At 40.3% G+C, this 18,916-nt stretch overlaps 1 protein-coding gene across 1 annotated transcript; it reads right to left on the bottom strand.

Annotated features, from left to right (window-relative positions):
• Positions 1–5,797: 5,797 nt before the first annotated feature.
• LOC311144317 (prolactin-releasing peptide receptor-like) lies at positions 5,798–16,364 on the bottom strand. The gene is made up of 3 exons (XM_084180350.1): positions 16,022–16,364; positions 7,332–7,836; positions 5,798–6,857 (listed from the first exon to the last, which is right to left on the bottom strand). Exons 2-3 carry the CDS (start codon positions 7,796–7,798, stop codon positions 6,170–6,172), a joined length of 1,155 nt encoding a protein of 384 aa, XP_084036476.1. The 5' UTR covers positions 7,799–7,836; positions 16,022–16,364; the 3' UTR covers positions 5,798–6,169.
• Between the last annotated feature and the right edge of the window lie 2,552 nt (positions 16,365–18,916).

Below are 18,916 nucleotides of genomic sequence, written 5' to 3'. Positions count from 1 at the left end.
AGAGGCCTAAGCATTGTTGTTCACTAGTATACTCCAATTAGGGAAGGGGTGGTGGGGTTGGAAAGTAATAAAGGGGAATATATTTTTAAAAAGGTTATGTATATGTATGTATGTACAGTGAGGGGAAAAAGTATTTGATCCCCTGCTGATTTTGTACGTTTGCCCACTGACAAAGACATGATCAGACTATAATTTTAATTGTAGGTTTATTTGAACAGTGAGAGACAGAATAACAACAACAAAAATCCAGAAAAACTCATGTCAAAATGTTATAAATTGATTTGCATTTTAATGAGGGAAATAAGTATTTGACCCCTCTGCAAAACGTGACTTAGTACTTGGTGGCAAAACCCTTGTTGGCAATCACAGAGGTCAGGCGTTTCTTGTAGTTGGCCACCAGGTTTCCACACATCTCAGGAGGGATTTTGTCCCACTCCTCTTTGCAGAGCTTCTCCAAGTCATTAAGGTTTCGACGCTGACGTTTGGCCACTCGAACCTTCAGCTCCCTCCACAGATTTTCTATGGGATTAAGGTCTGGAGACTGGCTAGGCCACTCCAGGACCTTAACGTGCTTCTTCTTGATCCACTCCTTTGTTGCCTTGGCCGTGTGTTTTGGGTCATTGTCATGCTGGAATACCCATCCACGACCCATTTTCAATGCCCTGGCTGAGGGAAGGAGGTTCTCGACTAAGATTTGATGGTACATGGCCCCGTCCATCGTCCCTTTGATGCGGTGAAGTTGTCCTGTCCCCTTAGCAGAAAAACACCCCCAAAGCATAATGTTTTCACCTCCATGTTTGACGGTGGGGATGGTGTTCTTGGGGTCATAGGCAGCATTCCTCCTCCCCCAAACATGGCGAGTTGAGTTGATGCCAAAGAGCTCAATTTTGGTCTCATCTGACCACAACACTTTCACCCAGTTCTCCTCTGAATCATTCAGATGTTCATTGGCAAACTTCAGACCGGCCTGTATATGTGCTTTCTTGAGCAGGGGGACCTTGCGGGCGCTGCAGGATTTCAGTCCTTCACGGCGTAGTGCGTTACCAATTGTTTTCTTGGTGATTATGGTCCCAGCTGCCTTGAGATCATTGACAAGATCCTCCCGTGTAGTTCTGGAGCCCCAGGCCAAGGGAGATTGACAGTTATTTTGTGCTTCTTCCATTTGCGAATAATCGCACCAACTGTTGTTACCTTCTCATCAAGCTGCTTGGCGATGGTCTTGTAGCCCATTCCAGCCTTGTGTAGGTCTACAATCTTGTCCCTGACATCCTTGGAGAGCTCTTTGGTCTTGGCCATGGTGGAGAGTTTGGAATCTGATTGATTGATTGCTTCTGTGGACAGGTGTCTTTTATACAGGTAACAAACTGAGATTAGGAGCACTCCCTTTAAGAGTGTGCTCCTAATCTCAGCTCGTTACCTGTATAAAAGACACCTGGGAGCCAGAAATCTTTCTGATTGAGAGGGGGTAAAATACTTATTTCCCTCATTAAAATGCAAATCAATTTATAACATTTTTTACATGCGTTTTTCTGGATTTTTGTATAATATAATATGCCATTTAGCAGACACTTTTATCCAAAGTGACTTACAGTCATGTGTGCATACATTTTTGTTGTTATTCTGTCTCTCACTGTTCAAATAAACCTACCATTAAAATTATAGACTGAAAATGTCTTTGTCAGTGGGCAAACGTACAAAATCAGCAGGGGATCAAATACTTTTTTCCCTCACTGTATATGTATTTATATGTATGTATGTGTATGTATGTATATATATATATATATATATATATATATATATACAGTGGGGGAAAAAAGTATTTAGTCAGCCACCAATTCTGCAAGTTCTCCCACTTAAAAAGATGAGAGAGGCCTGTAATTTTCATCATAGGTACACGTCAACTATAACAGACAAATTGAGATTTTTTTTCTCCAGAAAGTCACATTGTAGGATTTTTAATGAATTTATTTGCAAATAATGGTGGAAAATAAGTATTTGGTCACCTACAAACAAGCAAGATTTCTGGCTCTCACAGACCTGTAACTTCTTCTTTAAGAGGCTCCTCTGTCCTCCACTTGTTACCTGTATTAATGGCACCTGTTTGAACTTGTTATCAGTATAAAAGACACCTGTTCACAACCTCAAACAGTCACACTCCAAACTCCACTATGGCCAAGATCAAAGACCTGTCAAAGGAATTGTAGACCTGCACCAGGCTGGGAAGACTGAATCTGCAATAGGTAAGCAGCTTGGTTTGAAGAAATCAACTGTGGGAGCAATTATTAGGAAATGGAAGACATACAAGACCACTGATTTTTTTATTATTTTTTTATTTCACCTTTATTTAACCAGGTAAACCAGTTGAGAACAAGTTCTCATTTACAACTGCGACCTGGCCAAGATAAACCAAAGCAGTGCGATAAAAACAACAACACAGAGTTACATATGGGGTAAAACAAAACAAAGTCAAAAATACAACAGAAATACATATATATACAGTGTGTGCAAATGTAGCAAGTTATGGAGGTAAGGCAATAAATAGGCTATAGTGCAAAATAATTACAATTAGTATTAACACTGGAATGATAGATGTGCAAGAGATGATGTGCAAATAGAGATACTGGGGTACAAATGAGCAAAATAAATAACAATATAGGGATGAGGTAGTTGGGTGGGCTAATTTCAGATGGGCTGTGTACAGGTGCAGTGATCGGTAAGGTGCTCTGACAACTGATGCTTAAAGTTAGTGAGGGAGATAAGTGTCTCCAGCTTCAGAGATTTTTGCAATTTGTTCCAGTCATTGGCAGCAGAGAATTGGAAGGAATGGCGGCCAAAGGAGGTGTTGGCTTTGGGGATGACCAGTGAGATATACCTGCTGGAGCGCAGACTACGGGTGGGTGTTGCTATGGTGACCAATGAGCTAAGATAATAATATAATCTCCCTCGATCTGGGGCTCCACGCAAGATCTCACCCCGGGGGGTAAAAATGATCACAAGAACGGTGAGCAAAAATCCCAGAACCACATGGGGGGACCTAGTGAATGACCTGCAGAGAGCTGGGACCAAAGTAACAAAGCCTACCATCAGTAACACACTACGCCGCCAGGGACTCAAATCCTGCAGTGCCAGACGTGTCCCCCTGCTTAAGCCAGTACATGTCCAGGCCCGTCTGAAGTTTGCTAGAGTGCATTTGGATGATCCAGAAGAGGATTGGGAGAATGTCATATGGTCCTCTGTAGCTCAGCTGGTAGAGCACGGCGCTTGTAACGCCATGGTAGTGGGTTCGATCCCCGGGACCACCCATACACAAAAAAATAAAAATTATGCACGCATGACTGTAAATCGCTTTGGATAAAAGCGTCTGCTAAATGGCATATTATATTATATTATAAAAACCAAAATAGAACTTTTTGGTAAAAACTCAACTCGTCGTGTTTGGAGGACAAAGAATGCTGAGTTGCATCCAAAGAACACCATACCTACTGTGAAGCATGGGGGTGGAAACATCATGCTTTGGGGCTGTTTTTCTGCAAAGGGACTAGGACGACTGATCCGTGTAAAGGAAAGAATGAATGGGGCCATGTATCGTGAGATTTTGAGTGAAAACCTCCTTCCATCAGCAAGGGCATTGAAGATGAAACGTGGCTGGGTCTTTCAGCATGACAATGATTCCAAACACACCGCCCGGGCAACGAAGGAGTGGCTTCGTAAGAACCATTTCAAGGTCCTGGAGTGGCCTAGCCAGTCTCCAGATCTCAACCACATAGAAAATCTTTGGAGGGAGTTGAAAGTCCGTGTTGCCCAGCGACAGCCCCAAAACATCACTGCTCTAGAGGAGATCTGCATGGAGGAATGGGCCAAAATACCAGCAACAGTTTGTGAAGACTTACAGAAAACGTTTGACCTGTGTCATTGCCAACAAAGGGTATATAACAAAGTGTTGAGAAACTTTTGTTATTGACCAAATACTTATTTTCCACCATAATTTGCAAATAAATTCATTAAAAATCCTACAATGTGATTTTCTGGAATTTTTTTCTCATTTTGTCTGTCATAGTTGACGTGTACCTATGATAAATTACAGGCCTCTCTCATCTTTTTAAGTGGGAGAACTTGCACAATTGGTGGCTAACTAAATACTTTTTTCCCCACTGTCTATATATATATATATATATATATATATATATATATATATATATATATATATATATTTGCGAGAGAAAAAAAACATATGGGGGATTGGAAGTGATGCAGACAATTACATTGATGGATGTTACAATCTATCTGCAATATTAAAGCTGATCTACCCCCTAAAAAAGAAATTACAAAAATTAAAAAATTATGTAAAAAAAGGATTCACTCCATGGTGCTCAAAGGAAAGGTCTGCTGTTGGGACAGCTTTATATAGGCCCTAACAGTTTGTGGGCATCATTTGTCACCTTTATATTGTAATTAATATATTGTTTAGTGTTGTGTTGTGTAGTGGCTTTGCTGGCATGCATTAACAAAAAAATTATTTGAGTTTGCCCCACCAAGATTTACATGCTAAAATCGCCACTGCATCCACCTAACAGGTGTGGCATATCAAGAAGCTGATTAAACAGCATTATCATTATACAGGCATGCTGACTGCAGGAATGTCCACCAGAGCTGTTGTCAGAGAATGTAATGTTAATTTCTCTACCATAACCTGCCTCCAATCATGTTTTAGAGAATTTGGCAGTACGTCCAACCGGCCTCAACCACATACCACGTGTAAGGCATCGTGTGGGCGAGCAGTTTGCTGACGTCAACGTTGTGAACAGAGTGCCCCATGGTGGCGTTGGGGTTATGGTATGGGCAGGAATAAGCTACGGGCAGCGAACACAATTGCATTTTTATCTATGGCACTTTGAATGCACAGAGATACCGTGACGAGATCCTGAGGCCCATTGTCGTGCCATTCATCCGCCGCCATCACCTCATATTTCATCATGATAATGCATGGCCCCATGTCGCAAGGATCTGTACACAATTCCTGGAAACTGAAAATGTCCCAGTTCTTCCATGGCCTGCATACTCACCAGACATGTCACCCATTGAGCATGTTTGTGATGCTCTGGATGTATGACAGCATGTTCCGGTTCCTGCCAATATCCAGCTACTTTGCACAGCCATTGAAGAGTGGGACAACATTCCACAGGCCACAATCAACAGCCTGATCAACTCTATGAGAAGGAGATGTGTCGCACTACATGAGATAAATAGTGGTCACACCAGATACTTACTGGTTTTCTGATCCACGCCCCTACCTTTCTTTTTAAGGAAACAGATGCATATCTCTATTCCCAGTCATGTAAAATCCATAGATTAGGGCCTAATTAATTAATTTCAATTGACTGATTTTCTTATGTGAACTGTAAAGTTCACTTAAAAAGTTCACACAGTAAAATCTTTGAAATTGTTGCGTTGATATTTTTGTTCAGTATACTTCATTACCTTTACAAAGATGTAACATGCATGATGCAACAATTTCTGTCACAGAAAGTAAAACTGTGTTTTACCTTGCAACTTATCAAAAATGGAAACCAGGTTAAATGGAACCAATTACAATATTTTTTGACATGACCAAATGTGTTTCATTTTGTGTTAGTGGTTGAGACTGAAGCTATCATCTTTGTTACCAAGACAGGACCCTCTTCTGTGAAGTTGGTAGCTTTGTTCCCATCTGGTAATGCGCATCACCTTTCAGTCACAACCTTGAGGTTGTAGAGGAAGCTTTTGAAATCAAGCAAAGACCAAACCAAAAGTATATATTATAAACCATCACTTTGTATGCATCATATGGGAATATACTGTACAATAAAGATAATGCTAATATAAACAGCATTATGTACACCTAAGATGTCCATCATGATCAATCAACTTCTGATGTTTCAACATGTCTAAGAACACTTCAAATGCAGTATACTTTTTTTGCAGCAGTCTTGTTTGTGGCACCGTTTATTACACTTGTGCAACCACTTAATAATCTTGTGCAGAAATGTACATTACTTTTCACAAAATATGTATTAATTGGACATAGCCATGAGAAACAGTGGGAGTGGGGTCAGAAGAATCATTTGAAAAAAGAATTTGTCCATCTTATCTTAGAGTACAGAAATCCTGACCAAAAATCTTTCAGCTGATTTTAAGACCATTCTCTGAACACATCCTGTGCGGGTGGGTGGAAGGGTGGGATGAAGGGGTTCACACTGTTTGTGGCACAGTTGTTTGCAGGGATGCCGATGCGGCGGTGGCAGGTGAACATCTTGCGCAGCTCGGCGCGAAAGCGGTTATGCAGCCAGGCGTACAGGAACGGGTTACAGCAGGACGAGCTCATGGCACACATGTGGCACAGCAGCTGGATGAGCAGGAAGTAGCGCTTGTCGATCAGGTCAATGTCAATGTCCCGCAACACGTTGAACACACTGATGGGCATCCAGCACACGGCGAAGGCCGCCACCACCAGGGTGATCAGACGGAAGGTCTTGCGCTTGCGGGTTCGCTGGGCCTCGGCCTGGCTCTGGGTGCGATGGCCAGGCACCACACAGTTACGGAGCTTGACAGAGATGCAGAGGTAAGAGATGCAGAGGGCAGACAGAGGCAGGACGTAGGTCATGAAAAGTGTGCTGTATGCGTAGGCCAACCTCTCTCTCTCCTTGCCCATCCAGAACTCCTCACAGATGGTAAAGCCGTCGTTCTTGAACTCAACATGATAGGTGTGGGCCACTGCCGGGGCCACAAGACCACAGGAGAGCAGCCAGATTCCAGATAGGAGGTAGGTACACGCCAGCACTGAGATCCGCTTCTTCAGAGGGTGAACTGTGGCATAGTACCTGGCGATAGGATCAATATACCATGTAAAGTGTGGGTATAGTTTAGCTTTCTGATCAGAAAATGAAATCAGAAAAAGTGTCATGCTTGTGTAAATACATCACATCATGCTTCTTCTCTTGCCTCTCCATCATTTGATGTGAATGACCCTGCAGATGATTTGATTTCCTGTTATTGACTTAAATTATGAATCATCTCTCTGAGTTGAGCTTTTAAAAAAGTAATTATGGTGCTGAATAGAGCTGTTAAGAGTGCTTTATGTGACAGACTTGAATCTATACCTAATCATCGTTCTGGTCCAGCCACAAATACTGAAACACCATAGAGGAAATCACATTAAAGGATAAATGATCAAACCTGTGGCGGAAATGTAATTACGTAATGTGATAGAGAAGCTTACATAGAAATGTGATAATGTGCTCATTCTACTCAAAGTCAAAAAAAGTTTAGTTAATGCAACCTTGACCAAGGCTTACCTGTCAATACCAATAGCAGTGAGAGTAAAGACAGACACATAGACGGTCACTGGCTGGATGAGGTAAACCAGGTAGCACATGAACCTCCCAAACACCCAGCCGCGGGGGTTGAAGGCATAGGCCAAGGTGAAAGGGACGCAGGTGGCACACATCAGCATGTCGGAGAAGGCCAGGTTTCCAATGAAGAAGTTAGTGATGTTGTGCATCTTGTGGGTGTGGCAGATGACATAGAGCAGCAGGTAGTTGCCGAACACCCCGATCAGCATCACCAGGACATAGCAGGGGATGATGAGCAGCTTGAAGGACTGCAGCAGCTCCACCCCCACAAACTGAGGGCTACGTTTGGACGAGGAGCCGTTCTGCAGCGCCACCTCAAACACCTGCCCACTGGTGTTCCCCTCCATGCCAGCCATACACGGCCCAGGGGAGGCCATCTCTACAGGCAACCCATTGCCACTGCCCTCCATCCCAACAGGTCAAGCACTGGAGAAAGGGCAAGAGGTGCCTAGAGAGAAAAAAGAAAGCGGAAGGCTTAGCTCATCAGTCCTCTTGTTTCTGATTTGGCCAGGTCTACTTACATTCCTCATAACCAAACTAAATATCTTAACCCAAATGCCTGTTTTGTTATAGCATTGTGGTGATGGTGAACAGATCTCTGAGAGGTCTGTTTAGCCTGTATCCCTTGATTGCACTGATTTTAAGTTGTTCTGGATGAGATTAACATCCACTGAATAACTTCATCAAAATGTAATGCATTATATAAACCCCTCAGGAAAACTCTCTTTACAAAACAGTTGGGTTGAAACACAAAAATAATGCCAATCAGTGTCTAGAGGGAATAACATGCATTAAGTATATTTACACAGCACATCAATGTCTCTAGTCACTGAAATTATAGTAATAATTGTGATGCAAATTAGCAGCACTCAGACAGTGACACATGAGTAGGCCAGAGAGATGCTCTTTAGTTCAACAAGCCTCTAAATGTGTAATCATGCTTTGCTTGACAACAAATCGTGACCTAAGCAGTCTAGAACAAAATCATTTTGCTGAAAGAGTCCCAGGATCATTAGGGTATGACAATAGAATCAATAGATGACTGCATACAGTGCCTTCAGAAAGTATTCACACCCATTGACTTTTTCCCAAATGTATTGTGTTACAGCCTGAATTTAAATTTTAGATTTGTTGTCAGTGGCCTACACACAATACCCCATAATATCAAAGTGGAATTACGTTTATTGATTTTTTTTTTTTTTTTACAAATAAATTAAAAGCTGAAATGTCTTGAGTCAAGGAGTATTAAACCCTTTTGTTATGGCAAGCCTAAATAAGTTCAGGCATAGAAATGTGCTTAACAAGTCACATAATAAGTTGCATGGACTAATAGTGTTTAACATGCTTTTTGAATGACTACCTCATCTCTGTACCCCACATATACAATTATCTGTTAGTTTCCTCAGTCGAGCAGTGAATTTCAAACAGATTCAACCACAAAGACCAGGGAGGTTTTCCAATGCCTCACAAAGAAGAGCACCTATTGGTAGATGGGTAAAAAAGAAAAAGCTGAAATTGAATTTCCCTTTGAGAATGGTGAAGTTGATAATTACACTTTGGACAGTGTATCAACACACCGAGTCATTACAAAGATACAGGTGTCCTTCCTAACTCAGTTGCCGGAGAGGAAGGAAACCACTCAGGGATTTCACCATGAGGCCAATGGTGACTTTAAAACAGTTCTAGAGTTTAATGGCTGTGATAGGAGAAAACTGAGGATGAATCAACAACATTGTAGTCACTCCACAATACAAACCAAAATGACAGAGTGAAAAGAAGGAAGCCTGTACAGAATAAAAATTGCATCCTGTTTGCAATAAGGCACTAAAGTAAAACTGCAAAAAAATGTGGCAAAGAAATTAACTTTATGTCCTAAATAATAGAAGTGTTATGTTTGAGGCAAATCCAACACAACACATCACTGAGTACTATTCTTTATATTTTCAAGCATGGTGGTGGCTGCATCATGTTATGGGTATGCTTATCGTCGGCAAGGACTAGGGATTTTGTTTTAAATAAAAATAAACGGAATGGAGCTAAGCACACGCAAAATCCTAGAGGAAAACCTGGTTCAGTCTAATTTCCAACAGACACTGGGAGACAAATTCACCTTTCAGCAGGACAATAATCTAAAATACAACGGCAAATTCAGTGCATTCAGAAAGTATTTAGACCTCTTGACTTTTCCAGATTTTGTTTTGTTACAGCCTTATTTTAAAATTGATTAAATTGTTTTTTCCCTCATCGATCTACACACAATACCCCATAATGACAAACCAAAAACAGGTTTTTAGATTTTTTTGCAAATGTATTCAAAATAAAACTGATATCACATTTACATAAGTATTCAGACCCTTTACTCAGTACTTTGTTGAAGCACCTTTGGCAGCGATTACAGCCGCAAGTCTTCTTGGGTATGACGCTATAAAGCTTGGCACACCTGTATTTGGGGAGTTTCTTCCATTCTTCTCTGCAGATCCTCTCAAGCTCTGTCAGGTTGGATGGGGAACGTCACTGCACAGCTATTTTCAGGTCTCTCCAGAGATGTTTGATCGGGTTCAAGTCCAGGCTCTGGCTGGGCCACTCAAAGACATTTAGAGACTTGTCCCGAAGCCACTCATGCGTTGTCTTGGGTGTGTGCTTAGCGTCGTTGTCCTGTTGGAAGGTGAACCTTCGCCGCCAGTCTGAGGTCCTGAGCGCTCTGGAGCAGGTTTTCATCAAGGAGCTCTCTGTACTTTGCTCCGTTCATCTATCCCTCGATTCTGACTAGTCTCACAGTCCCTGCCGCTGAAAAACATCCACACAGCATGATGCTGCCACCACCATGCTTCACCGTTGGGATGGTGCCAGGTTTCCTCCAGACGTGACGCTTGGCATTCAGGCCAAAGAGTTCAATCTTGGTTTCATCAAACCAGAGAATCTTGTTTCGCATGGTCTGAGAGTCCTTTAGTTGCCTTTTGGCAAACTCCAAGCGGGCTGTCATGTGCCTTTTACTGACGATTGGCTTCTGTCTGGCCACTTTACCATAAAGGCCTGATTGGTGGAGTGCTGCAGAGATGGTTGTCCTTCTGGAAGGTTCTCCCATCTTCACAGAGGAACTCTGGAGCTCTGTCAGAGTGACCATTGGGTTCTTCGTCACATCCCTGACCAAGGCCCTTCTCCCCCGATTGCTCAGTTTGGCTGAACGGCCAGCTCTAGGAAGAGTCTTGGTGGTTCTAAACTTCTTCCGTTTAAGAATGATGGAGGCCACTGTGTTCTTGGGGACTTTCAATGCTGCAGAAATGTTTTGGTACCCTTCCCCAGATCTGTGCCTCAACACAATCCTGTCTCGGAGCTCTACGGACAATTCCTTCGACCTCATTGCTTGGTTTTTGCTCTGACATGCACTGTCAACTGTGAGACCTTATATAGACAGGTGTGTGCCTTTACAAATCATGTTCAATTAATTGAATTTACCACAGGTGGACTCCAGTCAAGTTGTAGAAACATCTCAAGGATGATAAATGGAAACAGGATGCACCTGAGCTCAATTTCGAGTCTCATAGCAAAGGGCCTGAATACTTATGAGGTATTTCTGTTAGTTTTTTCATATCGTTTTCAAAAATGTCTAAAAACCTGTTTTCACTTTGTCATTATGGGGAATTGTGTGTAGATTGGTGAGGATTTTTATTTATTTAATCAATTTTAGAATAAGGCTGTAACACAACAAAATGTGGAATAAGTCAAGGGATATACAGTGAGGGAAAAAAGTATTTGATCCCCTGCTGATTTTGTACGTTTGCCCACTGACAAAGACATGATCAGTCTATAATGTTTATTGATTTGCATTTTAATGAGGGAAATAAGTATTTGACCCATCTGCAAAACATGACTTAGTACTTGGTGGCAAAACCCTTGTTGGCAATCACAGAGGTCAGACGTTTCTTGTAGTTGGCCACCAGGTTTGCACACATCTCAGGAGGGATTTTGTCCCACTCCTCTTTGCAGATCTTCTCCAAGTCATTGATTGATTGCTTCTGTGGACAGGTGTCTTTTATACAGGTAACATGCTGAGATTAGGAGCACTCCCTTTAAGAGTGTGCTCCTAATCTCAGCTCGTTACCTGTATAAAAGACACCTGGGAGCCAGAAATCTTTCTGATTGAGAGGGGGTCAAATACTTATTTCCCTCATTAAAATGCAAATCAATTTGTAACATTTTTGACATGCGTTTTTCTGGATTTTTTTGTTGTTATTCTGTCTCTCACTGTTCAAATAAACCTACCATTAAAATTATAGACTGATAATTTCTTTGTCAGTGGGCAAACGTACAAAATCAGCAGGGGATCAAATACTATTTTCCCTCACTGTAAATACTTTCTGAAGGCACTTACTGTGTTATCATCAGTTCAGTCACCGTCCAATAGAAATCATGTTGAGAACATGTTGAGAACAGGTACACGTTGAGGACAGGAACATTGTACATTAGGGGAATGATAACATCATACTAGACAAAAGTTAAATCTGAGTTAGAAATTAAAATCAACGAAAAGGAAATCACTATCTTTACAAGATATAGAAGAAAACAGAATTTCTGAACATAAGCAGGAATATGATATTTTACTTTTGAAGAGAGCCAACAACTACAGGTTAAACTCAAATAAAACATTATATTTTATGGCAAATAAACCCGGTAAACACCTTGCAGCCCTCACAAAACAAATACACGCCAAACCAGTTATAGTTTTAAAGGATAAGGATACAAACGCTTTAATTAGAAACAACAATGCTATTAATGACAATTATGAAAGCGTCTATGAAAATATATATAAATCAGAATTAAACATCAGTTGGAATGATCCTACAGCCTTGTTCGACTCAACAACCCTGAAGCAACTATCAGCAGACAAAAAATAATCACAAAAAATAGAAATCACCCCAAAATAAATATTAGACACTGTTAGAGAAAAGCACCAGGTATGGAAGGCTTTCCCATAGAATTTTACTTAACATTCTGGGACAAAGTAGTGTCCCTATTTACTCAAATGACAACACACATGTCACTAAATTCAATGCTTCCTACTTTGGAAACCTTCAACTTTCCAGTTGAAATAATAAATTTCATAAAAATATTATATAAATATCCAAAAGCAAAAATATACACAAACAATACATTATTTGATTAATTTACTTTAGAAAGGGGCACAAGACAGGGATGCCTTCTCTCCCCCCTCCTGTTTGCACTAGCAATTGATCCGCTTGCAGAAAGAATTAGACAGGACCAAAACATAACAGGTATCAGTATTGGTAAACATAAGTATAAACTAAACTTATTTGCCGTAGATCTCCTGATGTACCTGACAAATATTGAAAACTAAATGCCCCCCTTGTTAAACATATTTTCAGAATACTGTAAATTCTCAGGATATAAAATAAATGTAGAAAAAAATGAATGAATGGCAATAGGAAAAATAAAAAGAATAACTCGTGATTTACAGCAATCCTTTAAGGCAGGGGTGTCAAACTCATTCCATGGAGGGCCTAGTGTCTGCAGGTTTTTGGTTTTTCCTTTCAATTAAGACCTAGACAACCAGGTGTGGGGAGTTCCTTACTAATTAGTGACCTTAATTCATCAATCAAGGACAAGGGAGGAGTGAAAACCCGCAGCCACTAGGCCCTCCGTGGAATGAGTTTGACACATGTGCTTTAAGGGGACCACAAAAAATATTAAATACTTAAGATGCTTAATAAATGACAACAAACTAAAAATATATAAAGACAACTTTATCCCATTACTCAACAACATGAAAACAGATCTAATATAATTGAACAATTTCCCCATAAATCTTACAGGTAGAATAAACCTTTTTAGAATGGCATGGCTCCCAGAGTTTTTAGATGTATTTTCGGTAATACCAATTACCCAACTGATGACATTCTTTTAAAAAGTATACTTGGTCAAAGCAGACTTTATATGGGCAAATAAAAAAGTTTTACATCTTCCTAAGTCTGAAGGTGGTTTTACTTGCCACCCAAGGCTTTTATTTGTGACATATTGTTAAATGCAATAAAGAGAAACAATGGGTACATGTTGAAGATGTATATTTTCAAAGGATAAAGTTAAGAACATTAACAACTTCATAGTTATAGAACACTATAACAGTATGGAAGAAAATGAAACGTATTCTACAGAAAACATTATCACTCCCTAAAAACACACCTTTATGGAACAATCCTTGCATAGCGTTTCAGAATTAATCGATAAATTGGTCCACATGGAAAACTAAAGGCATAGAAACCGTAAATGACGTGGTAATAGGAAATACAATTATTTCCATGACAGAATTAAAAAGCAAGTTTGCACTGACTAATGTACATAGATATTTTCAAATGTATGCAACTGAAAAAGTTTTATATCATGACATTTTTACCTGAAAGCTTTTGGACATCAGAGCAATGTTGAGGGAATCATATTTGAGTCAGAAAAAGATATGATAGGTAAGCTATACAAAACCTTGCAGAGAGCCTATCATTTTACATTTTAGTCATTTAGCAGACGCTCTTATCCAGAGCGACTTACAGTTAGTGAGAGCATACATTTTCATACTATCCAACTGACAATCTCTTTGAAAAAAATATAAACTATTGGAACCAAGACTTAAGAATAACTGATATTGGCACAAGATGGAGGTAGTGTTGGAATATAACGAACGAAATTACAGTTCACGAAATTGCACGCTCTATCCAGTATAAAATAATGTGAAGAATTTATTATACAAGGGACAAAATTCACAAATGCTATAGCACAATGGTAGAGTCATGTCTTAAGTGTAAAACTAACAATGACTAAATAATTAATGCATTAAAAGTGCAAAAGTTAGGGACAGAGTTAGAAAGCTGGCTGTCAGAAGTTTTACAGTTTACTTTCAATCCGTCTATCGTCATTTTACAAGACATCCATATGAGGGTGTGGCGAGATACCCAATAGGTTGGACAATATTATTTTGGTCACTTATATTGAAAAAGCTATTGCTTAAATACTGGAAGTCAAATGATACTCCAACATTAAGAGAATGGAAGAATCAAATGCTTTATTATTTAAATATGTTTTTTTGTTTTATAAAAAATAAATAAAATAAAAAGTAAAATAAAATATGACAAAAAAATAGAACAGGTACACAGATGGTGTGGTGGGAAGTCATCAGTATGAGTCTGATCAACTCGTCAGATCGCCTTGTGCATTGTAATCCTGAAGGCAATCATGCACTGAGACATAAACTGTAATCACGCTCTTTCCTGTTGGATGGAATGAGGGAGGATATTGGCTAGTCTTTTCAATCTGCCGTGTTCATGGGAGACACTGTGCCTGGGAGAGAGAGCAAACCACCAGAGCCAAAACGCTGAATGTCTATCAAATGCTTTGAGACATGGATTAATCAGGAAGCACCCAGTGCAGGTGATGGACAGATATATCTTATTTTAGCACTTAGTTGGTGTCTTTCGCTATTTTGAATTCAGCCACATTGTGCAGTAAAATAAGGTAATGAACATGTTGAGGTCCTCCTCAGATTGCATAGTGCTGGCTGTGCACCAACAGGAGAAAGTATACTCATGATGACTCCTGCTGATCAGGTGGAACAGATCTGTGGATGTGACTGTGAATGTTTAATCTCTGTGTCTCATCATCACATCAGAGAACCCACAGGTCGTCTAAACACTCACCCAATCTACTGGGAGACAGACAGGGCTGGAACACTAGACAATCTATATCCCCCAGTCAGTCAATATCTGGTCTGCTAGCCTCATAACTCAACTCAGGACAGAACATATTAACAAAGGGGATATCTGATTCAATATGATACTGTATCTCAATAGTTGAAAAACACAGGATCCAGCTCAGCTGGTAGAGCACGGCGCTTGTAACGCCAAGGTAGTGGGTTCGATCCCCGGGACCACCCATACACCAAAAATGTATGCACGCATGACTGTAAGTCGCTTTGGATAAAAGCGTCTGCTAAATGGCATATTATTATTTATTATTATTATTACAATAAAGGCACATTGTGTACAAAGGCACAGATGTTCACTCTCTCTGCAATGTGCTGTAACAGGTATTAGCTTGGAACATTTTGGTTTAATAATGTCTGGTGATGCCCCCAGGCATTCAAACCTTCTATTTCTAATGCAAGTGGCAACATGTTAGAAGGGTTTTGAATGGCAGCTAATCAAGTATTTCTCTTGGTAGTGCCGATGGATGTCAGCCTGTTAGATTCCCTGTCTAGGTAGAACTTGGTTATTAAATACAATAGAAATACATTCTACTACAAAGCCTATTTCCATTTCCATTTCCCTCATAACCCGATCCACATCTGATACAGCATGTATAGATGATTATGTTCTCATTAAAAGAGATGTCTAAAAGCAAACATAATTTGACTGAGAGCTCATGTTTTATTTTGTAAACATACTGCTATATGCACACTAAACCTATATGTTCTGCCAAATAATGTCCCTTATTCTATTATTTGGAAAACATTGGAAGATTTTCTGCCCTAGAAATTGTGATGTTGCTAATTTCGTCCTTTGAGAAAAAGGATTGTAACATGATGTCCTATTAAGGCTAGAAAACATGAACATTCTTAGTTGAAATCTTACCTATTCGTCGAGAGGAGCAGGTGTCCAAATTTCAATTCCTCCTATATCAGCGGAGACTGTCACAGTGAATCTGTCTGACTGTCAACTTTACCACATTTGGAGACAGCGAAGTGCGCAAGTCAACGGTCTCCACCGTAGGATCCCGCTCCACTGAGAGGAGCAGGGTGAAATAAATACGTTTCGAACGCCTCAAAGATATTATTATTCTCTTTCACATCATAGATTTTTATAAGTTTCCAATCATAGCTTTCATAACAGTAAAGTACTTTTTGAAAATGTGCACCAAAGCTTATGTGGGCTGCAGTGCGCACAACTGCTTCTGAAGACCAACCTGATCGCTAGTAGCATGTAAGCAACAGGTATTCGACAGCGTCTGTTGCAGCCTATTGTAGCCTATTTGACCAATACAGTTGACTGTTTGTGATGGTGTTATCAAATAGGTAGACAGCAGTATCATAGACTACATTTTCTATAAAGTCACCATAGCTAAACTTGTTGGCAGAACAACCTGGACTCAGGGGTAGACGTAACATAGTAAATGTAAATCTGAGACACTGCAATTACTGTTATATGAGACACTCCAATTAGTATTATATGTAGTATTATACGTTTTGTATGGTAGGCTATGTATTAATTTGTGAATGTCCATCATCCATTTCGTATGATATGTTACGAATTACAATTGTCTAATATATGTTACGAATTGCAATTTGTGCAATATGTTACGAATTGCAATTCATACAATAGGTTACGAATATGCACAACGTATAATATGTTACAAATTCCAATTTCTTGAGGCTCACGTTAGCTAGGTGGCTACTAACACCAACATTAGCTAGGTGGCTAATGCTAGCTGGGTAAAGGTTAGGGTTAAGGTTAGAGTTAGGAGTTAGGTTAAAGGGTTAAGGTTAGGGTTAGGGGAAGGGTTAGCTAACATACTAAGTAGTTGCAAAGTAGCTAAAAAGTAGTAAGTAGTTGAAAAGTTTCTAATGAGTTAAAATGCTAAAGTTGTCCATAATGAGATTCAAATACACAACCTTTGGGTTGCTAGACGTTCACATTATACGCCTACCCGTCCTTCCCGACCAACCACCCTACTTTCGTTTTTTCCTTAAGTAACCTTCTGTCTTGTGTAACCATACCAACCGTAACATATCATACTAATTTGAGTGTCCTGGATTTACATTTACTATGTTATGTCTAGTCTATGAGACCAGGCTGGGCAGAAAGGTTAAGGTGAAACATAGAGATCAAACTTAGTAAAGGTTATAGCAGTGTTGTAGTAAGGTCCGGCCTTGAGACCACATATTTAGGGTCTTGGTGTTGTCTCGCTGTCAGACAGAATTTTACTCGGTCTTGACTTCGTCTCGGACAGTGAGGACTCCTAATTTTTCCAGAGACCAGCGAGTGAAAAATGCAGAATTATCAGGGGAAATTGTTGGAAAGTTGCACACTCACTAATAGTAAGGAGAGACCGGGGGAAATTATAACAGTCTTTATATCTATTATAGACATGTTTGTGCAGTGGCGAACCTATTGGACCTAGACTAGGCCTTACGTGTGTGACATGCTCATGATGCTGAAAGGACAGCAACTGTAATACAAACACAATCATGTAGGAGAGTGCACTTTTTATAAAGCACAAAGGGCCAGTGGTGTAGTGGAGGCTATACGTATAACGTGAATGTCTAGCAACCCTAAGGTTGCAAGTTCAAATCTCATCACTGACAACTTTAGCATTCTAGCAACTTTTCAACTAATGGCTACTTGGCAACTACTTAGCATGTTAGCTAACCCTTCCCCTAACCATAACCTTTAGCTAACCCTTCTCCTAAACTTAACCTTAACCCTAACCCTAACTCCTAGCCTAGCTAACATTAGCCAGCTAGCTAACGTTAGCCACCTAGCTAGAATTCGTAACATACAGTATCATACGTTTTGCAAATTAGTAACATATTGTACTTTTTGAAAATGTGTAACATATTGTACGTTTTATAAATTCTTAATATATAATTAGAAATGAGTACAGTGCATTCGGAAAGTATTCAGACCCCTTGACTTTTTCTACATTTGCTGTTATGTTACAGCCTTATTCAAAAATGTATTATATTGTTTTTATACCTCAACAATCTACACACAATACCCCATAATGACAAAGCAAAAACAGGTTTGTAGAAATTTTTGCAAATGTATAAAAAAAAAAAACGGAAATATCACATTTACATAAGTATTCAGACCCTTTACTCAATACTTTGTTGAAGCACCTTTGGCAGTGATTACAGCCTCGAGTCTTCTTGGGTATGATGCTATAAGCTTGGCACACCTGTATGTGGGGAGTTTCTCCCATTCTTCTCTGCAGATCCTCTCAAGCTCTGTCAGGTTGGATGGGGAGCGTCACTGCACAGCTATTTTCAGGTCTCTCCAGATATGTTAGATCAGGTTCTAGTCCGGGCTCTGGCTGGGCCACTCAAGGACATTCAGAGACTTGTCCCGAAGCCACTCCTGTGTTGTCTTGGCTGTGTGCTAAGGGTCATTGTCCTGTTGGAAGGTCAACCTTCGCCCCAGTCTGAGGTCCTGAGCACTCAGGAGCAGGTTTTCATCAAGGTTCGATTTGTACTTTGCTCCGTTCACCTTTCCCTCGATCATGACTAGTCTCCCAGTCCCTGCCGCTAAAAAACATCCCCACAGCATGATGCTGCCACCACCATGCTTCACCGTAGGGATGGTACCAGGTTTCCTCCAGATGTGACGCTTGGCATTCAAGCCAAAGAGTTCAATCTTGGTTTCATCAGACCAGAGAATCTTGTTTCTCATGGTCGGAGAGTCCTTTAGGTGCCCTTCTGGAAGGTTCGCCCATCTCCACAGAGGAACTTTGGAGCTCTGTCAGAGTGATCA

Source organism: Coregonus lavaretus (assembly GCF_964263955.1).
Source record: "Coregonus lavaretus genome assembly, chromosome: 17".
Lineage (NCBI taxonomy): Eukaryota > Metazoa > Chordata > Actinopteri > Salmoniformes > Salmonidae > Coregonus > Coregonus lavaretus.
Note: the sequence above shows the minus strand (reverse complement) of the source record. Positions and strands in the feature narration are given on the sequence as shown.

Bases quoted from the DNA above. Each gene is read 5' to 3' on its own strand.
- LOC311144317 (XM_084180350.1), bottom strand. From the start codon at position 7,798: ATGGAGGGCAGTGGCAATGGGTTGCCTGTAGAGATGGCCTCCCCTGGG. The intron at 6,858-7,331 runs GTAAGCCTTGGT...TCCTATCGCCAG, and splicing joins ACTGCTATTGGTATTGACAG to GTACTATGCCACAGTTCACC.